Raw genomic sequence first — 25,585 nt, forward strand, 5'->3', positions numbered from 1 at the left:
GAGATTAGCCAGTGATAACTTGTGGTAGAATAGACCCTTCCGCCAGCTGTTGAAGACTCTTTTATTGCAATAGGCTTTTGCAGCCTGAATGTTTTTTTAAAGAAATGGGCATTTAAATAGCACTGTGCTGTTTTTACTATTTGTGTTTTAATAGATCTGTTTGTATATTGTTTAATTCTATAACAGTTTAATTACTTTTTAATTATTATCTTTTATACAGTTTTAGCCTTCAGTATTTTATCTATGTTGTTTTAATTTGTGTAAGTCTTCTTGAGTCCTGATATGGGGAAAAGGTGGGATATAAATAAATTAATAGTAATAGACTGCTGATAGAAGAGGGGGAGGCACAAAATCAAGAAGGATGAATAGCTTGAAGAAGAAAATGGGGTACATTGGTTTAGTACTTGTCAAAATTAGAAGGCATCCAATCAAAGCTACACACAAACATCTACATAATTTAGCACACACTGCCACGATTTTTTGACAAAAGTCAAATGGAAATGACTAAGCAGACTTTAGGACAAACATTTTAATTGCTTTAAACAACATTGGGGTGGAGACTCGATCATGAACACTTTTTTTCTTTTGTCCAGAAGGCAGGACTAAAAGGTGGAAATTGCAAGGAAGCTGATTTGGGGAAAACATGAGGAGACAGTCCCTAATGATACAAGCTGTTTGCCTCAGGTAGTGTGGGCTCTCCTTTGCTGAAGGTATTTAAGCAGAGCCAGGAACTTCTGGCAAAGTTAAAGACATGCCACAGCACTGTACAGACCTTTTATGTTTATCATGTCCAGGAAGTGTTGCCAACTGGAAACTGAAGTCATTTGGGCATTAGTTTAACAGTGTCCCTGCCCATAATCCGTTATTCCTAGATCCATATAAAGATTCACTTCAGAGTAGTTGAAGCTGTCATCAAGGATGGCATTACATGGGGCCAGCTTCCTCACTCCCTTTCCTTGCCCAGCAGATGGTGCCCAAGCCACATGGAGACAAACACAGAGCAAGCCTTCAACAATGGTGTTTTCGAAATGTGAAATAAGATAGGGACCCAGGGAGCTGACTTTTGCAAAGTCAGACCAGTGGTCCATCTACCTCAGGGTTCAGCAAACTTTTTCAGCCACGGACTGGTCCACCATCCCTCAGACTATATATTGGAAAAAAATATGAACAAATTCCTATGCCCCAGAAATAACCCAGAGAGGCATTCTAAATAAAAGCACACATTCTACTTACCGTATTTTTTGCTCTATAAGACTCACTTTTTCCCTCCCAAAAAGTAAGCGGAAATGTATGTGTGTCTTATGGAGCGAACACAGGCAGCGCAGCTATCCCAGAAGCCAGAACAGCAATTCTGGCTTCTGAGATTCATAATATTATTTTTTTCTTGTTTTCCTCCTCCAAAAACAAGGTGTGTCTTATGGTCTGTGCGTCTTATAGAGCGAAAAATACGGTATGTAAAAACACCAGGCAGGCCCCTCAAATATCCCAGAGGTGTATTTTAAATAAAAGCACACATTCTACTCATGTAAAAACACACTGATTCCCGGACCGTCCGCGAGCCGGATTGAGAAGGCGATTGGACCGCATCCGCCCCCCGGGCCTTAGGTTGCCTACCCCTGATCTACCTCATCTACTCTGACTGGCAGCAACTCTCCAGGATTTCAGGCAGGAGACATTTCCAGTCCTACCCAGAGACTGAATCTGGAGCATTGCATGGAAAGTAGAGGTTCTACTGCTGATCTATAGCCATTCCTGGGAAAGAGGAAATGTATTCACAATGCCACCTATGATTAATCAGGTTTCAACAGCCAAAGAAATCCCATGTTTTATGTGCCACTGGCTTCAGCACAAATGACTGTGAGTGCACAGCTGTACACTGACATCTTTAGGCAAAAATGGTTTTAGATTTTTATGTAAGGTATTTATATACATCTTTTCAGGCAAGCCTGAAAAGGTTTTAAAAACAAGCACCAGTAACTCCCTTTAAATCCATATCAGCAAAAAGAAAGGAACTCGCTTGGTACCTAACACCACGTAAACTGGTGCTGCTATGTCCAGGAACCTCACCAAAATGCTGGAGAGGCTGCACCTCCATAGGCACATACCTCCACATCTGGTGGGAATGCCCCCAAACCCAACTCTTCTGGACAGCAATCGTACATGAAATAAGCAGAATAACTAAGCAGGTACTAGAAGTCAGCCCAGAACTGGCCCTACTGAACACACTATAAAGAGCTCATAATCCACCTACTCTCAGCATCCAGAAACATCATAGCCAGACACTGGAGGGACCTGTCAGGAATAAACATGGAACACTGGTATCAAGTAGTATGGGAAACAGGATTACTAGAAAAGCTAACCAATAGACTGTAACTGATATGGGGACAAATAGAAGAGGAAGTCTTCACTCCGGTATGGTTCCCCTTTATCACATACACAGCCCAACAAGACAACATGAACCCACCGACATCACACAATTCAATATGAAAATTCCTTTCAGTAGCACCTTAGAGACCAACTAAGTTTGTTATTGGTATGAGCTTTCGTGTGCATGCACACTTCTTCACATACCAATAACAAACTTAGTTGGTCTCTAAGGTGCTACTGGAAGCAATTTTTTTATTTTATTTCAACTACAGCAGACCAACACGGCTACCTACTTGTAACTAGAACAATTCAATATGGTTAACTTAACTCAACAACCCCCTCACATTCACACAAACAAATCTAACTGCAGCCAAAGAAAGAAAATCAACCACATCCAAGGCCACCCCAACCTGTCTCACCACCAAGGAAACGTATAGAAAGAGAACCTACCCAAGTAAGAGTTGACACAAAAACCCCATGCATACACTAAGTAAAAGAAAATAAACTTTAGCGCCCCTTCCTCTCTTTTGCCCCCTCTTTTCTTCCCAACCCTATGCTGCATATAACAAACACCAATATCTCAGGGCAAATCTGATCTGTAGAAAACACAACCTGAAGAAAGAGACAATGCATGTGCTTTTGTAAACGAGGAAAATCTTTAATATTTTTTTTTTTGTTATTTTAAAAAAGCACCAGCAATGAGTGCGCAACGCAAGAGAAAAGGCAAGCGACTGAGGATTTTTATTTTTGAAATTCTGGTCTTTTCATGCCCTAGTTTTAAACTAGGACATCTCTCCTCCTTTTTAAGTAACTGGCTGGCAGGCAGGCACCTGGCGCATCTGGATAGGGACGGCAGCTCCATTTCTGAACCGGGGACTGCAGTGCCACCGACTACCGCCACCTCTCTTTGCCCCATTATCAGCAGCGAGGCTCCTCTGTAGCTCCGGACTCGTCCACACAGCCCTTCATTCCCCCGCCCCGCACCCATCAACTGACTCTTCCCCGGTCAATTAAGAAACTCAAAGCAACCCAGAAGGACTGCGTCCCAATATCAAAATGGGTTTGCCGAAGGGAGGTTGAACCCAAGTCCCGCCGCCGCCGCCGGTTCCCCGTCCCCCACCTCGCGGCTCTGTGGGAACCCGCTTCCAGACAGGCCTCGGGGCTCCGCCGCGGCGGTACTCTGGGCCGCCGGACGAACAGGCGGCAGCACCAATGCAGACCGGGCTTAACCACTGGGGCCTCCCCTACCCGTGTGGGCACCTCATTGAGGCGGCGGCGCGTCTGGTGTGAAGGGCGCCCTTCCTCGGCCGCCCCTTGCCTGAGAGGCCTCCCGCCAGCAGCCGAATCCCACCCGGCAAAGCCGAGGCCGGATCATTTTCCTATCCGCGCCCGGCCACTCTGCCGCTTCATCTCCTCAGGGACGGCTCTCGCTCTCTCCGTCGGGCAAGACGGAAGCCTCGCGAGACCTGGAGCGGGAACGGGGAAGGAGGAGGGGGAACCTGCGCTGCTTCGGCCGTTCTCGCGAGAAGCGGCTCCACGGCGACAGGAACGCGAATACGGAAGTGGCGGCGGCGGCGCCGCTGCATCGGAAGGCGAAGACGGTTGGAAGGCGAGGGGGGAAAAGGCCAGGAGAGGCGGAGGCGCGCGTGGCGCGGTGGCCGGGGGAGCAGAGGAGGTAGAGCGGCGCCTCCCGCCACCCCCACCCCCGGGTAGTGGGATGGGCCTCTTCCTCCCGCATCAGCCCCTCCTTCTCCCCTCCCGGCGGGGACGCGACCTCGCGGGGCTCCTCGCTCGGCCTCTCTCGCGCTCCTGCAGAGGCGGCCCGAGCGAGAGAAGCCTGGGCAGCTGCTGCAGCTGCTGTTCTTTGCACGGCGGGCCTGGGAGCTGGGAAAACGGGGTGCGGTGGGGGGTGGGCGCCGTTGGCTAATAGCACCTCCCCCACCCGCGGCCAAGAGGACTCAACTGGGGAGGGGTTAAAATGTAGAGGGGAGGCGGGGAGAGATGCGGCCAGCACAGCAACGGAGACAATTCGGGGGAAGCTATTGCACGCAGCGCTGAACCAGCCCCCTCCCCTCTACGATCCCCTCCCCTACCTATCTTCCCGCACCAAAGGTGGGCGCAGTGTTCGGCTTTGCAGATGCAGAGCATGATTTAGACTGAGCTAGGACCTGGGTGCTGTACGGCTTTCCCCCTCTTCCCCTCCTGCCCTGAAAAGTGGGAGAGGGTCCATCGTCTGGCCTCACTTTTGGTTTCTGTGACGGTTTCTACGTTGCTTTTATTGACTTGGATTTGGCTTTCTCTAGTCCAGTGGTTGCCAAACTCGGCCCTCCACATGTTTTGGAACTACAGTTCCCATCATCCCTGACCATCTGTTATCTAGGGATGGGAGTTGTAGTCCCAAAACATCTGGAGGGCCGAGTTTGGCCACCACTGCATCAGTCTAAACTTTATTTTAACCTGCTCCCATAACCCTGGCATACAGAAGAAAGGACAAGCTAGGCAGTCCCCTCTCTGCACTGGCAAGCCACTACAGTAACCTATGTGCTGACTAAAAAAAGTCAAATTTCAAAATCATCCTTCTATTTTATTAAGAGCTGGTTTTGGAAATTAGGAGGTAGTTGCCTTCTCTCCTATGTTAAATTAGTTGCCTTCTCTCCTATGTTAAATAAATGCTTTAGATTATTTCTCAGTACTCCTTAAGATAAAAACAAACTTGTTTCTATTTATATACATGCAATGGGAGCTGAACACATCCCAGTCAATGATTCTGTGTATTCCTATTTCTTATATTTTGTTTCTGAAAAGTCAGTGGGGTTTTTGTTGTCTTTCTCTACTTGTGCTGACTTGGGTACTTTCTTTCCAGGTAGGTGCAGTGAGAAGCTGAAGCGCCCCCCTCCCCAGCCTCCCCCATGGTGGGGTTTGGGGCCAACCGGAGGGGGGGCCGTCTCCCTTCGTTCCTCTTTGTTGCCTTGCTGCTAGTCATTGCCGTCCTTGCCTTCAATTACTGGACTACCTCATCCCGCCAAACAGTCCTGCAGGAGGAGGTGGCAGAGTTGCAGGGCCAGGCCAAGCGCAGTGATGTTGCCAGGGGGCGCTTGGAGAAGAGGAACTCTGAGCTCTTGCTCCAGGGGGAGCTGCACAAGAAACAGCTGGAGCAGAAGGAAGCTGAGCACAGCCAGCTGAGCAACCAACTGCAAGCCAGGGAAGGCCAGATAAGGAAGTGTGAAGAGAGCAGGGTGAGGTGTCATTGCATATGATGGTTGCTTGTGTCTATTTTATGCTGTCTAGTACTGTATATTCCAAACAGCATGTCCGAAACTAACTGGTCACCAGCTGCCTTTTGTGAGAGCAAGGGCAGCTGTTATCAATCACTGACCTTCTAGCTTTCCCTTTCCGAACTACTCCCATGAAGCCTTTTGATATGCTGGTACCTTTTGCCTATATAAAAAACCACCCCCATCTCTCCCTCTGCCGCTCCCTTTTCTCCACTGTTTATGAGGCATGTTTTTAGTTTTCAGCTTTGCTTTCTGTTCCTAGATAGATTCCCCTCCTCATCTTATTTCAGAAGAGAAGGGGTATGTATCGGTGTGCTTTTAAGCAAAATGAGCTTTGTTTTGGGAGAGAGAGGGAGGGGGAGTGAAATCAAGGAAGTTGCTTTGTTGTTGTTGTGACAAGTTTACTTCCTTCTGCTTGTGGGCATTCCTTTCTTTTTTACATAATGGTTTGGGACCTTCTCTCTTCACCCATCCCCCATTATTTAGGAGGTATATTATGGTATTTTAAAGACGTAACACATTTAAGCCCACTTGGTCAGACTGCTGAATGCATCTCATGAAGGCAACTGTAGCCTACAAATGTTTGTTTATATCACAGAAGTCTGACAGCTAGTTGTTTTGTTGTGTTGAATCTCTTAAGACTGGAGTCCCATTAGCTGTATTTACACAAGAAAACACTCTTGAGAGGACATGGCACCCATCAAGGGAGAGAGAAAAGATGGTGCTTACATTAATCTTTTAATGTTTTAAGAGATTCTCAGATTCTAGGTTTTCAAAGGAAGGTTTGCAAAATGCATTAACATTTACAGAATTAGTTTGCAATGATAAATGTGGCATTCCAGATACCCATAACTTTTCATGTAACAGAATTTTGAAGGCTGAGATGTACAGGCAGTCCTGCAAAAAAATGTTCTTTTTATGGAGGAGTAAATCGTGGCTGGGAGTAAGGAGCCAATTTGTCTAAAGCCTTGGTTTTCATAGATTATTCCCTATTCCCAGGATGTGCGACTTCATTGTTCCAGCTGCCAACACTTTCATTGTGTGATCACACAGGAATAATTATGTGGTAGCAAAATGCTTTCTCAACCAAGGCCATATTCCAAATGTGAATGCCTGGGTAGTACATTAATATCTGACCTCCAGGTACAAATGGTATCGAAAGTCAGAAGTAGTAGTCCTGGGATTAACATTGCAGCCTAATTAATGTAAGGCAGGCATGTCCAACAGGAAGATCACGATCTATTGGTAGATCACAGGGTGTCCCAGGTTGATCGCCACCCCCCAGGTCGATCTCACCCCCCCCCAAAAAAAGCTCAACAACTCTGGTCCATCCCTCAATGATAATGGGTAGATCATTGTCAGGTTTTTTTTAATACTGTGAGTAGATCTCAGTCTCTTGGTAGTTGGACATCCCTGATGTAAGGTAATGCTTGTTAAATCATATTGGCATAGCAACTAATGTGCAGGCACTCTAGGTGGGGAGGCTGATTATCATGACCTTTTTGGGTCCAGAATGATGTGTGACTTCCTGCAAGAGTGACAGAAGAAGTGTGACTCTGTGATCCTCTTGGATATGCAGCACCTTTTGAAACTGTTGAGCACAGAGGACTGGCTCTTTGGGTTGGGAGTGCAGTGGTTCCTCTCCTCTCTTCAGGAGCAGAAGGTAGCCTTGGGAGACTTCTGTTGGACCCCATGGCAGTTGATCTGTGGAGTCCCTCAGGGTTCCATTCTGCCCACAATGCTACTAGCCATGCAGATTCTCAACCAATGTCTGGCCACTGTAATAGGCTGGATGAGGGAGAATAAATTAAAGGTGACTTTGGATAAGATGAGGATGCTGTGGCTTGGTGGTTTCTGAGTTCATGAATTAGCATAGGGAAGTCTAACTTTTCATACCAAGTGGGCTGCAAGAGTACTTCAACATGGAACCTGCTGGCCGCACACTGTGCGGGTGGGGTAGGGTGCATGCCCAAAATCTGATGCCCCCCGCATCCCTCACATTGCCTTCCCAAAGTTGGGAAAGTTCTCACAAGGATTTGAGAAGAAGGTGGGAGGACTCTAGGAACCTGCCAGAGCCTTCACACCTCCTTTCCAAAGCCCAGCGCCTCTGCCTGGGCTTTGGGAAGGCAGCATGAAAACAGTTGTCGGGCATAAAATATTGCTGAGGGATGGCTCTTGTGCCACACATTGGACCATTCTGAATTAGGAGAACAACCTATTCTTGGTGGGGTTCAATTCCCTTGAAGAAGTAGGTACAGATTCTTAAGGGGTACCTCTGGATCCATATCTCTTACTGGAGACAAAAGTATTCTCAGTACAGTGGTGCCTCGCAAGACGAAATTAATCCGTTCCGCAAGTCTCTTCGTCTTGCGGTTTTTTCGTCTTGCGAAGCACGGCTATTAGCGGCTTAGCAGCTATGAACGGCTTAGCGGCTATTAAGGGCTTAGCGGCTTTAAGAAAAAGGAAACAAACTTGCAAGAACTCGCAAGACATTTCGTCTTGCAAAGCAAGCCCATAGGGTAATTCGTCTTGCGGAACGACTCAAAAAACGGAAAACTCTTTCGTCTTGCGCGTTTTTCGTCTTGTGAGGCATTCGTCTTGTGAGGTACCACTGTATTGTGCAGTGGCTTTGCTCATCTTTTGCTGTTCCTGGACAGAGTTAGTTTAGCCACAATGATCTGTGTTCTGATAACTTCTTGTCTGGACTACTGTAATGCAGTAGTCATTACAGTATGTGGAGCTACCTTTGAATACTATAGTACTTGGGAACTGCAGCTTGTGCAAAATATAGTTTTCCATTGTTTGAGTTGGGTCCACCAGCCAGAGTGGTTGTTACTCGGGTTCTTAAGGAACTTTCTGCAGGGGCTGCCGGTATATTTACAAGTCAAATCCAAGGTTTTTCAGATGATGTATAAAACCCTGATATGCCTTGGGACTTAAAATCTTGAGGGAGTCTCTGTCCTTGCATGGGAGATTAGTTGGGGCAGGGGCTCCTTAGCATCCCACCACTAGGTTCTGTGCACTTCACTGGGATGTGGGGTGGTCCTTTTCTGTTGTGGTATCTGTAGGAAGGGACGCCCCAGAATTTGGTTGATACCTTCACTGCCGCCTTTTAGATGCTTGGTTGAAAATGCAGCCTTCAGTGCAATAGAGCCACTCACATTGGCAAATATTTCAACTGCTGTTTCTACGATTTGTTGTTGTTGTTGATGTTTGGTTTTATGCAATATTATTGTTACCTTCCCAGAGATCTGTGAAAGTGGGGCAGAATATAAATGAATAAAAAAAAATCATTGATTAATCTGCATTCTAAGGAAACATTGAAGTGGTATTTTTAAAACAATCATTCCCCCCCCCGAATTTGAATGGCTACTGGGGTCAAAGTAAAAAATGTTGCTTCTTGTTGTCTTGAAGTGTAAATGGATTGTGTGCAATATCTTGAATGAAAAAGAAAATAGATTTTGGGAAGCCTTTGTTGAAACTTTAGGCTATTTAATAAGCTCAGTGTTTCATCAAAGTCTTGTTTACCATGATCATTTTGATATTAACTGTATAGTCATAATATGACCACTAATTTGCACAATATATATTTCCTCCTTTTCAGATTAAGCTTCAGAACAACATATCATACCAAATGGCAGACATACATCGCTTAAAGGGTAAGGAGTCAAAAGAAAGGAGAAGCATGCAGCAGTTAAACCTACTAATTCTGAGAGCAGTATAAAGAAATACTGGTAGCAAAGTAGCAACTGGTGATGTAGATTATTTGGAGAATTGAGAATTGGAAAAGTTTCTGGTGCCCTAGAGATCTAATTTAGCAGGTTTATTTTACTTGTATTGGTAAGCATAGCTTAAAACTTTGCAACTGTCAAGTTTTCCTAATACTCTTCCTCTTGACATGAGCTAGAGCCTTTCTTTAAAAAATATCATGCTGTGTTTGTTTATCTGGCACAGAAGGGCCATTGCCTCGCTTGCCATTATCCCTTTTCTGGTTCCTGCCTCAAAGATGAGAGCATGAGTTCTGTTTTGTTACAAATTCTGCAAATGTGCCCTCAAATGTCTCAGACCTTCGATATGCAGCAGTGTTTTGGTTTTTAAAGGGAGAGTTGAAGTTATAGCATAGGCAGTGATTTCTATCTGTTGTACAGCCAAGTGCTATAACATTAAAATAATTTAAAGTCCTCTGGTGGAGATCTTACATTGCTATAAGTCAAAGAATTGCTTTGTTTATGCAACAACACACCACTGTAGTATGGTCTCTAATATGGTTCATTACCGCTGGTAATCTTCTTACACGGCTTTGTCAGGTGAAGTTACAAAGTCATGTTCTCACAGAATGGAAGTCATGTGAAATAAATAACATTATGTCATACCCTTTCCAACACTGATATTTGTTCATATATAAAGGGTGCTGGAGAGTAAATGGCAATGCTTTACAAAGATAGATGCACATGCAGACCCATGTTAAATCCCCATACATCCATGAAGTTGATTGGGTGATCTTGGACCCTAATCTACATTAAAGTGTTGTGAAGATAAAGGGGGAGGGGGAAAGAAATATGTACACTCCTCTGAGTTTGAATGATGGGCAGGATGTCAATAAGTAAGTGCTGTGGCTCCTTGGGCTCTAACATTATAGTTTGCAAGATGTAAGAGTCTGCTTTACTAAAATACAAGCATTACATACTAAAAATCGAATGTGGCATCACTGAGACCGTATTATGCCGCGGAGACTCCAGAAAGAAAAGTAACACCTCTTTCACACACACACAAGCTTTCTTCTATTTTGTAATGAGGTTCCTAAACATATTTTAGGTTTCGTATCACTTGTCCAAGACATTAGCGTATACAGAATATTCTATTTTAGCAGTGGAAAAGTAACAATTTCCCAACTTGTGGGGGAAAGTTGCATTTAAGTTATGAAGGCATTATTTTTCTAACCATCTTGACTTTTACGCTTTGCCTTAGAACAACTTGCAGAGTTGCGTCAAGAATTTATTCGTCAAGAGGACCAGCTTCATGAATATAGGAACAACAATACACAACTTCTGAAAAGGTTGGAGTATGAAAGGTGAGCATAGTACTATATAAATCTGAACTGATGCCAATGTACTCTAATAATACAGAGTTCTGCAGAGTGTTTCCAGCTTAGCTGTGCCATGAACTTTCAGATCAAAGTGGAGTCCTGCTTTTGACATCAGCGTCCTATATGCAGAAGGAGTTAGAAGAAAAGCATATTTTAGGACAGCTGTGGTAGGGTAGTGCCCTTTCTGCCCTCACTGAAAAGGAGACTAGTGAAACTTCATGATTTTGACTTGCTTGCTAAAAGAAGCAAAAGAAATGGTGCTCAAAACCCGTTAATCAAGGTATCCAAGGTAGAATTCCTGAGGGATGGCAATCTCTGCACCAAAAATGTATTGATTATCCTACAGCACCATCAGTCAACACAGTGGAGGGTGCTTCACAGTTTGCTATGTTATGTGGAATGGAGGGAGAGCCAATTCCATGTTCCATCTCCTGACTCAGGCAAGGAATAAGCAAACACAATGATAGGGAAAGGTCTGACAGGAGATTTCAATTCTTGTGGCACTTATTCATAGAATCATAGCTGGAAAGGACCCCCCAAGGGTCATCTAGTTCAACCCCCTGCAATGCAGGAATCTTGAAACCATACCAGTCCCTGCTTAACTTTGCAAATGTGCTAGCAATTTTATTGTCGTTCATGTGTCCATAAGGAGAGTCACCTTAATTTAGAACTTAAGTCTTAGTAGAGGCTGCAACTCTTTCCTTTGCAAAGAACATCCATAATATTGTGGTAGAGCATCTGCTTTGTATGTAGAATATATGAGCTTCAGTCCCTGGTATCTTCACTTAAAAGGATATGTGGACTTCTGTCATCAACTCCAGAATTCTTTGATCTTGGGAAATATCCCTCTTGCCTCAGACTTTAGAGAAACACTACCAGCTGGTGTTGATGACTTTTGCTATGCTAGATGGACCGAAAGACTGGATTCATACATTCAGTGCCTTGCAAGGAAAAGAGATACTGTTTTGTTCCAGAAACAAATAGTACTTCGGCGGAGAGCATATAAAACATGTGTCAATCTTGGGGAAAAGTTATAAAATTTGTTACCTGTGTTGTACATTATCTGTTCTGCCAGTTTTCAGTGTGGACATCAGATCAAAGAACTGAGGATGCAGCATGAAGAAAATATGAGAAAGTTAGAGGACCAAGTTACACAAGACCAAAAGGTACATCATCTAAATGCTCAGTTGTTTAAGTCTGTGAAGGGCCATAGTTGAGGGGTAGAGAGAGCATCTTCCTTGGATGCAGGAGGTCCCAGGTTTAATCCCCAGCATCTCCAGGTAGTGTTGGGAATGTCCAAGAAGGTATCTTCATATGTTCCTATCATTTTTTATGGACACTTGAGAATGGTTTGAAATACCATTTTCCTTTGGTAATTTCCTCTCTACTTACTCATTAAGAGAAGGGTCAGGCTCTAGCCCAGGCATAGGCCCTCAGCCCTCCAGATGTTTTGGTGCTACAGTTCCCATCATCCCTGACATGTTAGCTAGGGATCATGGGAGTTGTAGGGCCGAGTTTGCCTATGCCTGATCTAACCAGCTTTCGCTCCACTTGGGAATGGATAGATTGCTTTGTATCCTACCCTTCACTGCTCGCTGCATGATTCTAGGATGGGTTGCCAGCACCCCTGTTGCCATGATGATAATGATGATGATAACAATCATGATAATAACAAAATTTATTATTTATATGCTGCCCATCTGGCGTAGATCAGTTCTATCCATAAATTTGATGTTAGACTTTGTTATGAGAAAAGAACAAAACTTGGTTGAGATAGAAGTAGAAGTGAATTTCCATTGACAACAGACTGAATCATCCTAATGGAGTGACAGGCACACAGGATGTCTAATTCAAATGTCAACAACTGTGTTTCATAGTTGGTTCTTTACATTTTTGCAGCAGGCTGCACACAGAAGCCAGTCCAGTAAGGATATTGAGAGCAACCTGAGCAATAATCCAACAGTATTGAAGACAATGCAACAATTGGATGAAAAGAATGTAATTAGGAATGAAACACCTTCCATCAACAATATCTCAGATGGCAAAGGTCTGTCTAGTGCAATTGTGGGTCATATCGCTATGTACCTCTTAAGTGTCTTGGGAGAATGCAGAGTACCTGGCTGGCTAGGAACTCCTCAGTCTTGAGGCACAGATCTGGTGTCATTTTTACCATTGGCCAGCAATGAAGTCTTGGAGAGTTGCCTGCCTTTGCAGCTAGCTCACTGAGGGAGATGTATTGCTTTTTGTTCCGAAACTATGATCTACTACCTCTAGTCCAGTCCCTGTAACAATTCTGAATCCACTTAGAACTTAAAAGTAAGCAACAGTAAGGAGAGAAATTTCTTCTTGTCTTGACAGAGAAAATAAAACCAGGAGATGATGCAGGCATGCCTGGGATAGAAGAGAACGATGCTGCTAAAGCTGAAGATACACTTACTGGTTAGCAAAGCTATATATATTTTACTACTACCATGGTACCTTGGGTTACATATGCTTCAGGTTACAGACTCCGCTAACCCAGAAATAGTACCTCGGGTTAAGAACTTTGCTTCGGGATGAGAACAGAAATTGTGCTCTGGCAGCGCAGCAGCAGCAGGAGGCCCCATTAGCTAAGGTGGTGCTTCAGGTTAAGAACAGACCTCCAGAACGAATTAAGTTCTTAATCCAAGGTACCACTGTACTACTACTACTATTTCTAAGTAATCTAAAATCTATTATTTTTAATAATTCTGAAATAAGCATTTCCTTCCTCAGCAGTTTGGTTTTTTTTAGATGGGTTACTGATTTCAACTCCAGAGAAAGGGCTAGCTAGTGTCAGATTTCAGTTTGTTGCCAAAGATGACCAAGGTAGTTTACAAGAGGACTTGCCTGAAGAGGGGTGAAGTGCTATTGGCTAAAGCAGTTATCAGATGTGAAATAAAAAGACAGATGCTGCGCCAGAGTCTCTGGATTCCCTGTTGTCTTGATTCTTAGTATAAACTGGCAGAATTACTTGCCACTGATTCTTGCTCATCAATAAGAAGTATAAATAGGGAGGGGGAGCTTTCGTCTTCTTTTTTTGCAACCCCGCAAAATTGCACTTAACTCTTCTCGGCATATGAACGCTAGCAAACTGGTGAGAACGCAAACTTTTGTTATAGTATACTGGATTCTGGCCCTTGCAGGAAAGCCCCTGCTTCTGTATGGCTTATCTTGAAAATAGAGAAGAGCTTCTGCCAACAACTGCATTTGTACCAATCTTGGTTCACTTGTCAGACATCAGCCCTTTGCAGAACATATAACAACAACAACAATTTTATTATTTATACCCCGCCCATGTGGCTGGGTTTACCCAGCCACTCTGGGCGGCTTCCAACAAAACATATCAGTTCTCTTTTTGAACAGTGCGCTCAGTGGTTGCCTTAGGATGTGCCATTGGTATTAGTAGATCAGTGAGTCATAGTGTGGTTTTGTTTGTTTAGCTTTGAAGAAGCCACTTGTTTCAGCTTCTCAGAATGAACCTCAACCCAATGGAAATCTTCCAACAGAAAAGCCCCATGCTCCAAACCTGGCTCAAGGTAAGAAGTCCCTGGTGTATCTTTAAAACAGGAGTAAATATTCTCCTTCAGTGAAGGGCATTCTAAAGCAGGTTATCCCTCACTCTCTTATGGTGGAATAAGGTCACCAGTTCTTCCCCAGCCTGCTAAGAGTCAACGGGGAGGACCGCCGGCTCCCTCGGCCAATAAAGCGAGATGAGCACCGCAACCCCAGAGTCATCTGCGACTGGACCTAATGGTCAGGGGTCCCTTTACCTTTAAGTTATACGTACAGCAGACTTGTTGAAATAAATGGTCTTAAGAGAAAAAAGTTGTTCTCAGTCTGGCCTCTCCTTTAGTCTTTATGCAGAGCCAAGGTGAATGTGATCTAAAACTTCTTTAGGAGTGTTTAAAACTACCACCTTCCTTCTCTGTTTCTCAGGTTTAGCAAAGACATTACAAAGCAGACATTATTTAGGAATTAGAGGCGTGAAGGTGTACATGTGGGCAGCTTTTACAGTAGTGCCCCGCAAGACGAATGCCTCGCAAGACAAAAAACTCGCTAGACGAAAGGTTTTTTCGTCCGCGATTTGCCTCGCAAGACGAATTCCCCTATGGGCTTGCTTCGCAAGACGAAAGCCCATAGGGAAATCTCCGGGGACCTCTTTTAAATGCTAGCGGTGGGGAGCAAAGCCTTTCCCCCCCTCCGGCCTTCAGAAGAGGTCCAGGAAGGCTGGCGGGGGCCAAAAGGCTTTGCTCCCCAGGGCCAGCATTTTAAAAGCAGTCCGGGATAGCAGGGAAGCGCTTCCTGCTATCCCGGACGGCTTTTGAAGGCAGGAGAGATCCGCGAAGCCTGGGCGCCCTGCGCGCAGGCTTCGGCATGCCGGCAAGTCTCCGCCAGCAGCGGCAGAGCTGCCGCTGCTGGCAGAGAGATCCGCGAAGCCTGGGCGCGCTGCGCGCAGGCTTCGGGATGCCGGCAAGTCTCCGCCAGCAGCGGCAGAGCTGCCGCTGCTGGCAGAGAGATCCGCGAAGTCTGGGCGCGCTGCGCACAGGCTTCGGCATGCCGGCAAGTCTCCGCCAGCAGCGGCAGAGCTGCCGCTGCTGGCAGAGAGATCCGCGAAGCCTGGGCGCGCTGCGCACAGGCTTCGGGATGCCGGCAAGTCTCCGCCAGCAGCGGCAGAGCTGCCGCTGCTGGCAGAGAGATCCGCGAAGCCTGGGCGCGCTGCGCACAGGCTTCGGGATGCCGGCAAGTCTCCGCCAGCAGCGGCAGAGCTGCCGCTGCTGGCAGAGAGATCCGCGAAGCCTGGGCGCGCTGCGCACAGGCTTCGGGATGCCGGCAAGTCTCCGCCAGCAGCGGCAGAGCTGCCGCTGCTGGCAGAGAGATCCGCTGGGAAGGAATCCCTTGGACCCCCGCCGGACTTCAAAAGAGCTTCGGGAAGTCCAGCGGGGGGCCAAGGGATTCCCTCCCAGCCGCCCGCATTTAAAAGCATTCCGGGCAAAGCAGCGAAGTGCGCTGCTTTCCCCGGAGTGCTTTTAAACGTGGGCGGCTGGGAAGGAATCCCTTGGACCCCCGCCGGACTTCAAAAGAGCTTCGGGAAGTCCAGCGGGGGGCCAAGGGATTCCCTCCCAGCCGCCCGCCTTTAGAAGCGCTCGGGGGAACACCTGGCCCCGCCGCCCCACTTCGGAAAGCTGTTCCGAAGTGGGGCGGGCAGGCGGGGACACCCGCCCCCGCCGCCCCACTTCGGAAAGCTGTTCCGAAGTGGGGCGGGGGGCGGGGACACCCGCCCCCGCCGCCCCACTTCGGAAAGCTGTTCCGAAGTGGGGCGGGGGGCGGGAACACCCGCCCCCGCCGCCCCACTTCGGAAAGCTGTTCCGAAGTGGGGCGGGCAGGCGGGGACACCCGCCCCCGCCGCCCCACTTCGGAAAGCTGTTCCGAAGTGGGGCGGGGGGCGGGGACACCTGGCCCCGCCGCCCCACTTCGGAAAGCTGTTCCGAAGTGGGGCGGGGGGGCGGGGACACCTGGCCCCGCCGCCCCACTTCGGAAAGCTGTTCCGAAGTGGGGCGGGGGGCGGGGACACCTGGCCCCGCCGCCCCACTTCGGAAAGCTGTTCCGAAGTGGGGAGGGGGGGCGGGAACACCTGGCCCCGCCGCCCCACTTCGGAAAACTGTTCCGAAGTGGGGCGGGGGGGGGGCGGGACACCTGCCCCATCCGCCCCACTTCGGAAAGCTGTTCCGAAGTGGGGCGGGGGGCGGGAACACCTTCTGAAGGCGGGCAGGGGGCGAAAGTCTTTGTCCCCCCTGCCTGCCTTCCCAGGGGCTTTTAAATCGCCCCGGACAGCGGAGAAGTCCTCCGCTGTCCGGAGCGATTTTAAAATGCCACTCGCCAGCATTTTAAGATAGCCCCGCACAGCGGAGAAGTCCTCCGCTGTCCCAGGGTTTTTTAAAATGCTGGGGGTGGGAAGAAAAGCCCTTGTCCCCCCCCCCCCCCAGCCTTCAGAAGAGGTCCGGGGACAGACTGTCCCCGGACCTGGTCTGAAGGTGGTTTCCCTAGGAACGCATTAATTGATTTTCAATGCATTCCTATGGGAAACCGTGCATCGCAAGACGAAAAAACCGCAAGACGAAGAGAATTGCGGAACGAATTAATTTCGTCTTGCGAGGCACCACTGTATTTGTAAAGTGAGCAATCCCAGGGAACAGAGAGGCGATAATCACCAGAGAGTGGAAGTGAGAAGCAAATACTGACAAGGTTAATTTAACTTGTAAAAGGGCTGAAGTTAATCCAGTTTGTTCCCAATGTGGGGCGGGGGCAATTTGATTTTTAGGGGGGGCAATTCAAGAATGGGTTATTAACAGTGAATGGCCTTTTAGGCTTCCTCCACTTGAATAGGAGTTCACTTTTTGAATAATAAGAATTATATGTACCGGGGGGTGGGGGGTGTCAGGATTTTAGAGATACTTAGGTGGGGCATGGCCAAAAATAGGTTGGAAACCACTGCTGTCCCCACACCATGCATTAAATTAAAGAATGGACAAAGTGGTTTGAGTGACACAAGTGGTCACTAGACTTGGTAAGAAAGTAACGTCCAGGCATAGAGAAAGCCTGATGCTTCCAATGATGTATTTGCAGCATTCCTCTTAAGCTTTTAAAAGAAGTGTGACAGAAGTATCAATAGCTGATAGTGGATGACACTCCTTCTTCCCCATTCTCTGCCTTGACTACTGAGAAAATGAAAGCACAGGTGTCAGCAATGTTTGGAGAAAAATCCGTCATGAGGTTTAAAAAACACAAAAAAACAAAAACACCAGGGGATCCCTTGCCCTTCAAAAAGGACTTAATTCATAAGCTGCTTTTCCTTGTGCCTGAACAGTGCAATTAGTCAAAGTGTTTTAATTGTTTTTGTGCACTTCCAGGTGTAAACAGTAACCAGGATGGAAATGCTGACATCATAAAGCAGATCCCACCAAATCCTCTTCAGCATTTGATTCCTGATCATGTCCTAGATAATCAGAAAGCTGAAAAAGAACATTTAAAAAAGGACAGAATCAGTGACTTCCAAAGAATGAAGCAAAGTAAGTTAATCAGACCCTTGCTCATAATTCTGATTCAGACCCTCACTCATAATTGAAGCAAACACAGTAAAACCAAAGTGTGGATTTTCTAGATGAGTTAATATTCAGGTAATGTTAATAACACAAGATCTTGTGGGGGTGGGGAGCTTTAGCTGTGCCCTCTTCACTACCATTCTCACTTTCACTCAGTCTGAGCACTCTGGTAATTTTGAGGATGTGTTTGATCAATGGAAAAGAAAGAGACAATAGGTCACATTTCCATTGTGAGACACTGTGAATATGAACAGCTTTAGATAGGCACAACTTTCAGAATCAAGCTTGATTCCAAACTTTCTTTCCTTGAATTCTTGTGGCTTATTATAAATAGAAACTTAGTGTGCTTAAAGTGTTGTTTAGTTCCAAAAGTGTTGCCTACTCTTTTTTTGCAATTTTTCTTGAGGGTTTAAGGTTCATTTTCACCATATTATGACAACATCTAACTTCAATTATTTCATTGTGTTAAACCTAGAAACAGACTTTCTTAGGGTGCAAATCCTGTTACAGGTAGTGAAGCATATACTTCTCTTTGGGTGGGTATAAGACTGCACTGTTAAACAGTTTAATAAACTCATGGATCCCTTTCTTTTCATAGTGCTTAACAATTTTGAATGGCCCAGAAACTGATAAATCCATGCAATGCAAGCTATAGTCTAACTCTTTTCCTCTTTTCCTCAAGTTAGGAATTGCTTGCATCACTGAGGGTTTGCTTTAATATACCTCTTGGAAATTAAAAAATAGCTGAGCTCTGGTCTTGTGATGCAGAAAAGTGGAACTTATCATGAGTATCTTCTGTAGCTTTAAGTGAAGCAGGTCAGTTTGCCTTAACATATTTATTTTAAAACTTCTGTATCCTGCCTTAAAGCCCAAGTTGGAAAACAACGTGAGCCAATATTACAGAACCACTTCTGTAACAGAGTGAAAGATTACAAAGATTACCAAGTAGACTAGCCAGTTTTAAAATTACTGTCACAAGTGGGATCTGCAACAAAAATGTTGTCGCATGGCATGCGTCATGTCCGCCTCCAGGGCTTTCTATTTTTTCCTCCCTTCCTGAGGGTTTTTCAGTGATGTTTTTTGTCCTTCTACAAGCCTTTGGGTTTCCCCTCACTCTTATATGTGGATGGTGCCATTTTGCTTACATAAGGATCCAGAATGTTCCATAAAACTTCAAGAATAGGGGGAATGGTGCCCCAAACTCCCACAGCTTAGTTGAAATGACAAACTGAATTGACTCATCTTTGCCATGCTGCAGAAAGCCATTGAAGATAGTGCAAGGTAGGCTCCCTCATGAAGGTACATAGGTAATGAAGAAGGTCCTGTATGGCTACAGTCAAATGTACGGTTATAGTTAATGGGACACACAAGAGTATCATCACCAGCACTTTTAAATGGTCCTGGAAATAAATTAAAACCTAGTGGAGCTGTTTCAGCAACCTAGTGGAGCTGTTTACACCTGACTGCTGTACCTGGGCCAGTTGACTATATAGTATTTCAATATATAGTATTTGTTGCTCAGATTCTATTTGTTGAAGATTAGTTATGGCTGTCCGTTTTCTCCCACCATATTTGGTATGGGTATTCTCCCCCAAACCACACCCCTGTGACATATAATGTGAAACTATATTGCTATGTAAGGGTCTCAAAGTAATGCCCGCCTATGCAACTTAGCAAGATTGTTGTGTTTGAAAACAGCCTTGGGCTTATAATCTCTTTAGACAGATGCAAATAATTCAAGCGATTCCAGGAGCTTTCCACTGTATTGATTTCAATTTATTAAATGCTTCCTATAAAATATTTCTAAGCAATTTAACTATTAAGAACAGTAACAATAAAAAGTGATTTTAACTTTTAGACATGGAAACTTCAGAGTTCTCCTGTGTGGCTGAATGGTAATTGAAGAATTTTTGAGAGAACTTAAAAATAACCACAACAAATGCTAGGGATATTACCATAGACCAAGCCAGGGCTGAGGAACCGGATCCACTTTGAAGACCAGACCCTGATCTGTTCTGTTCCCTCCATCTGCCGGTCATTTTGGCAGGTGGGTCATGTCAAATGACACCCAGTGATTCAGAGTTCAAGCCACAGGGTCATCTCCAACTCTAGTGTTTATAGTCCCACAACTCTAACATAAGAGATGAGCTTCTGCCTGCTGCCTTTCCAAGAGCAAGCAGGTGCTTATCACTGATCTTAGCACTGTGATGCTTAATGCTATGAGTAGAGATAAGAGATCACTCTTCTCCAATCCAAACTTAGCACTTTGTAATCTTGGGCCAGATTCAGAGGCCTGGTGGGCCAAAGATTCTCCACTTTGTACCCCCAAGTACAAACATGTTTTATGTGAGCATGAATTCCTCAGTGCACCTGATGGCACTTCTGGCTCTGAGCAGATTATCTGACAAGGAAGCATTTAAAATTTCTCAAAATACTTTAAAAATTGCTTCATAGTTTAGCTGTGGCTCTGGAAATGAACTCTTGAGCCTTCATTTTTTTCAGATCTGCAACGTTGGACAGGCATTTCGGAAATAAGTTGTAAATTATTTTCATTTTATGAAGCTTCTAATTGTTTGCTTCAGTCGTGCTTAGCTGTAATTTTTCAACATATAGAAAACAGATGAAGCGTGACATTGTAACTGGAGAACTCTCAATCGTTGACTTCTTTACTTGCCACTTACTGTTCATTTCATATGGAAGATTTAAGCGAACTTTATTTGCTTGCAGCTTATTGTCAACTCTCTGCTGTAGTCCGTATTTCCGACACTCAAGTGTGTGTGTGTTTATCTTAGCTGTTTAGCTCAAGTGTTCAGTTTGTAAATATTGTTACTGGAAAACACCAAAGGCCTATGCAAGTTTTCATCTTCTGGAAATGTCAGTAGCCTTCTTTTGCAGAATCCTACATGGCTGAAAGATAAACTTTGTGTTGGGCTCAGACCTTTGCCCAGAGCTGACTCTTCCTCTGCTACTAGCATGACACTGAATCTTACTTTTTGCTCATGCGTATAGTGTGAGATGTATTCTTTTCTTTGGTTTAATCTATATTTCACTGTGTAGAACTTTTCCATTTTTAAAAAAGTTTCTAAAGCTTTGAAAAATTCAGATTAGAAAATAGTTACATTAAAGGCTATAGTATACAAACGATTATAAAGCTCAGATCTTGTCAAAGCAACCAAAATATTTTGGTAAAGTTTCATTAATACAAGCTGCTCACTTATTCCAAAAAGGCAGTTCCCTTCTTTTGAGGCAAGTGTTTTGTGTCTTAGATATAAAACACTGGAGATTTTAAGGGGCTAGAGATTATAATGAAAGGTCATAAAATTTAGTGCTCTTAAGTTCCAGACAAAAGGATTTTTCTCAATTTATAGTGCTGCAAGGATTATTTGCAACCACTTTTAAACACTTTTCTGAGTTCAGATTCCTTCCTGCTTCTCTTTACTCCGCTTTTTTCTCTCCCCTTCTCTCTCCCTCCCCTTCATCCTGGCCTCTGACTATAAATCCTTTGCCTACTTCACAGGCCGGTTCTTTGATGAGAATGAGTCCCCTGTTGATCCGCAACATGGCTCTAAACTGGCGGATTATAATGGGGATGATGGGAACGTGGGTGAGTATGAGGCAGACAAGCAGGCTGAGCTGGCCTACAATGAGGAAGAGGATGGTGATGGTGGTGAAGAAGACGTCCAAGGTGAGCTTGGGCCTTGTCTCCATCCCATTCATGTGATTCCCTCACTTGAGAACCATGCTGCAGTGGTGTAGAGTTCCACTATTTAGCTGCTTAGAAAGGTCCTGCTGTGAATAGACAGCTGAATTTTGACTGTGTCATCTTCTAGCAGTTCAGCTTGTGAAATAACTCTAGAACTTGAAGCAATTTCTAATTGGTAGTAAATACGGTTTTTTCCAGTAGTCTTGAATTTGTACCAGAGGGAGTCAAGGGTACTGTGGTGAAGCTGGTTCTTGTCTATGCAGGGCATGATAAAACCATTCTTGAAGGTGCTGCTGCATTTTCCTCCTTATAGCCAAGGACTAACACGGTGGCTGTCCTGGAATTAATTTGTGCGTCTAGCTATTAGGAAAGCATGCGGATCTGGCATAGGCCCAAAGCTGAATCTGTAGCCATCACTGTTGTGATTAACTATAGCTATCTGGAATGTTCTTATGCCTTACTAATATACATAATTGGTGGACCTCCATGGTGCATTTCTGTTGCTTCCAATACCTAAGGTGTTCTCATGCATGCTCTCATCTTGCACTTGGCATATGCCTTGGTCTATCACCCTCTTTTACCTGTTTGCTTCCATTGCTTGTGTGTGTGGTGTGGCATCGCTTCCAAACCCTAAACTGCCTCTACCAACTTGAAGAACAAAGTAGCACATAGTAATTTTTTTTTGTACTGCAGAAGACTCTAGAAATCAGTAAGAAATAGCTTCCACAGTTCAGTTTTCCAAATCACATTAGGGCCCAAACTGGTATTCATGTTAACTAAACCCCTTTTCTCTCTTTACCCTGCCCTGCCCGGAATACAGCAGTTTTTCCATTCATTTCAAGGGCTCTTGTGGAGACATCCTCTCATTAAATTATGAAATGTGAAATACAAATTTATTTTGCATCTTCCCAGGATAAGATGTTATCATTTTCCAAAGCTTCATTCTTGACACTGGTGTTCTAATCTTCTAGGTCAGTTGAAATTCTTTTAAATTGGCCTGCCTGCAAGTACCATAGAATTTTAAGAGGGTGTTTTTGTTTAGTTTGGAATGAAGTGCTGCTGGCATTTCTTTAAAAATATGCTTTTTTCCTATCAGGGAAGTTGGTAGTTCCAGCACACATTAAGTGACAGAACAACTTCTATTAACTTAACAGTCACATTGTAAGCATAATTGTATGTGAGATTAATCTGTTGGGAGACCATAAGAGAAAATGATATTAGTAGTCTCTAAATACATTCCCGTCTGAATCCCCTCATGTAAGTATTGGGTGATAATGAAGTTTAAATCAAACTAGGTGCTATCCTTCAAAACACTATATTTGTGTGCAGATTATATTGCAGCTCTTTTTATGCCTCTTGTACCTATGAACAGCATTCGTCCACAGCAGTTGATTGTGGGAGGGTTACTTCTGGTTGGATGGACTCTGCCTTTGTGTGCCTAGCAGCAGGGTTTCAGACTGGGTGTGCATGTGTAAGATGTCTCAAGGTAAAGCTACTGTTCAATTAATTTTAGTATGCTGTAAAAGCCTAGGGGGGTATGGAGAACACCAGTTCAGAATCAGTACAGCTAAATAACTTACTCATCCTACTAAGCCAAAGGGGTGGGTAACCTGCAGGTTGGTTTGCTCACAAGCTCCTGTGAATCCTCCTTGGGATTGTGTTGTGTATAAAATGATACAGATGGGATGGGAAAGAGCAAATAGGAAGGAAAACAGTGGTTCAAAGCAGAAAGTTTACAGAAATGCAGACCTCTAGAACAAAGGATGTTAAGTAATTGTTTCTCTTAGTAAAGCATCTTGCATACAAAAATTCTGGATATGCACACTTCACACACCCATAATTTATATGGAAAGGCAGTGAATTGTTTGTTCTCAACACATGGTCCTGTGGGTTTCAGAGAACTCACTTTAAAAACTTAATGTTGGTTTGCCTCCTTTGATTCCAGATGATGAGGAGAGAGAGCTTCAAATGGATCTTGCAGACTACGGAAAACCACACTTCAACGATGTACTTTAAATTCCAAATTACCTTTATCTGAGGGATTCTGCAAGAGGGAAAAAATCGCAAACGATTTTTCAGTATTTACTGTAAGAGACACTGAAAAGAATGACAGCAAAAAGTTAACAGTGGAAGGAAAAGGTAAAATGCTGTGTATATGTATATAGTTGTACTTATTTCGCAAATGAACAGAACCAGAGATGGTTTGTTCTTTTAGGAGATGCTTAATAACCTGAAACTACGCAAAGTTGGGTGCACCTGGCTCTTTATTGGACTGGGCAGTAAGACTGTTCCTTACCTGTAACCTTTGAAATAATAGCTAACATTGCAAAATAACTTAGGTCAACATGTTTCTGAAACTAAGCCACTTTGTAAACTGGAGAACTTTGTACAGTTTGTATCTTATATATGAATTACTTCATTGCAGGAATAACTGTACAGATGGGACACTCTTTGATACCACAATGTATTTAACCCATGCAAGCAAATTATTCATTTCTCTTACTGTTGTGACTTGCATTTTAGACACTACATTTCATTTTGAGAAAGTTGACTGAAAATGTGTTTGTGTTTTATGAAAGAGCTTTCCTTACTATAACTAAGGAAGGTCTGTGTGATACATACTACATTAATTCTATACGAGACAATATTGTTAACTCTAGGAGAGTGACTAAAGTTATCCATAGTAAAAATGCAGCAACAGTGTAGTGATTTTATAGGATAATTACCAGAGTTTAAATCTGCAAAACCTACAACCAGTATTTCCAACACATAAAAGCTATAAATATTTTATTTGCCTTTGTTTTTACAGCAGTGATTTCAATCTTATGCAATAATAGCCGAATGTAATGGAGAGTGGCTAAAAGTGCAATCTCATCAGTTTCTTCATTCATTCCTGTCTGAACCTCTGATGTGTTTCAGAATTGGAGTCATGCTCAGTTTGTTTCAACTTCAGTGCTGTAGTATGGATTACTCAAAACGCTGGGCATGTTCTATGTTCTTGCAGTTTTGTACTGTGTTTTTGTGTAAGAGGTCTTACTTTGTTTTTTTGTTTGTTTTGATGTTTAAGCACTTTCTGAAGTTCACAGAAATGGTTATGCCCATCTATATCCTGAGCAACAAGTTATTAACCCTAGTTATCAACAAGGGCTACTGTGAATAAAGAATTTAGGTCCTATGACAGGGTTGATTGTACTTCATGATTTCTGCTGTACTCAGGTTATTGGTCTCTTTGGTAAGTTAAAGTTAATTTGCAGTAATTTAATTAACAATTTGCATTGAATAAAAAGGAGAGATCTGTTTAAGACTTCCCTTAGAACAGTGTTTATTTCTGACAACAAATATGGAAGTTTGTGCTTGGGCACTTCTCAAGCACACAAACCTGGACACATGAGTGGTGACTGTTCGTCTTAGTTTTATTTTCAAGCTGTAAAACTTACAAGGCTGAACCTGCCTTAGAGGTAGTTTCTCTCCCCCTCTCCCTGCCACCATTCCTAACACCTCTTTCTCCATAAGTCTTCAGTGTTGTACTTTGTGAATTGACCAAAATGTGTCTGCCCTAAATTAGGTGTAATTTTATTAGGATTTTGCTGTTGAAATCCAAAATTTAATAGGTTCTAATAAAACTTAATGCAGTTTTAGTGCTTGTCTTTGTGTCCTTTCAACATCCAGTGAAGGAGGGCAGTTCGTTCCAGGGATGTGCTGCCCTCCATTCTATGAACCTGGTCAGCCTCACAAGCTGTCCATGGATGAATTTTTATGATGCACTCAAGGCATAAGTCATGATTCTGTGGTGTAGTGAGAGCCAATGTGGTGTAGTAGTTAAGAGCGGTAGGCTCATAATCTGGGGAACCGGGTTCACATCTCTGCTCCTCCACATGCAGCTGCTGGGTGACCTTGGGCTAGTCACACTTCTTTGAAGTCTCTCAGCCCCACTCACCTCACAGAGTGTTTGTTGTGGGGGAGGAAGCGAAAAGGAGAATGTTAGCCACTTTGAGACTCCTTAAAGGGAGTGAAAGGCGGGATATCAAATCCA

The 25,585-nt window shown here is 44.3% G+C and overlaps 1 protein-coding gene and 2 long non-coding RNA genes across 9 annotated transcripts in view; 1 reads left to right on the top strand and 2 right to left on the bottom strand.

Moving 5' to 3' along the window:
• Positions 1-9,250, bottom strand: part of LOC310693334 — a 187,053-nt gene extending 177,803 nt beyond the window's left edge. The window contains exons 1-2 of the long non-coding RNA XR_014519096.1: positions 8,252-9,250; positions 1,513-7,952 (exon numbers count right to left, since the gene is read on the bottom strand). This is a non-coding gene — a long non-coding RNA (uncharacterized lncRNA). The remainder of the gene's footprint in view (positions 1-1,512; positions 7,953-8,251) is intronic.
• GOLM2 (golgi membrane protein 2) lies at positions 5,277-25,190 on the top strand (the record flags this gene model as incomplete). Of its 7 annotated transcripts, none has more annotated exons than XR_014519057.1 (11): positions 5,277-5,603; positions 9,247-9,301; positions 10,611-10,713; positions 11,804-11,894; positions 12,628-12,775; positions 13,087-13,167; positions 14,190-14,285; positions 17,658-17,816; positions 21,367-21,534; positions 22,465-22,523; positions 23,498-25,190. XR_014519057.1 is itself a non-coding variant. In XM_083475178.1 (10 exons), the coding sequence occupies 10 exons, from the start codon at positions 5,277-5,279 to the stop codon at positions 23,566-23,568; spliced, it is 1,299 nt and encodes a 432-aa protein (XP_083331304.1). In that variant the 3' UTR covers positions 23,569-25,190. The 7 variants fall into 7 exon arrangements, 4 of the variants coding, with proteins under 4 accessions (XP_083331304.1, XP_083331305.1, XP_083331306.1 ...); XR_014519058.1 differs by lacking the exon at positions 22,465-22,523 and having other exon boundaries at positions 23,498-23,691; positions 24,362-25,190; XR_014519059.1 differs by lacking the exons at positions 21,367-21,534; positions 22,465-22,523 and having other exon boundaries at positions 23,498-23,691; positions 24,362-25,190.
• On the bottom strand, positions 10,607-11,906 carry LOC310693352. The gene is made up of 2 exons (XR_014519117.1): positions 11,776-11,906; positions 10,607-11,669 (listed from the first exon to the last, which is right to left on the bottom strand). It is a non-coding gene; the product is annotated as an uncharacterized lncRNA (long non-coding RNA).
• Positions 25,191-25,585: the final 395 nt, after the last annotated feature.

The sequence above is a fragment of the Podarcis liolepis genome (assembly GCF_965112155.1).
Source record: "Podarcis liolepis genome assembly, chromosome: 14".
Classification (NCBI taxonomy): Eukaryota; Metazoa; Chordata; class Lepidosauria; order Squamata; family Lacertidae; genus Podarcis; species Podarcis liolepis.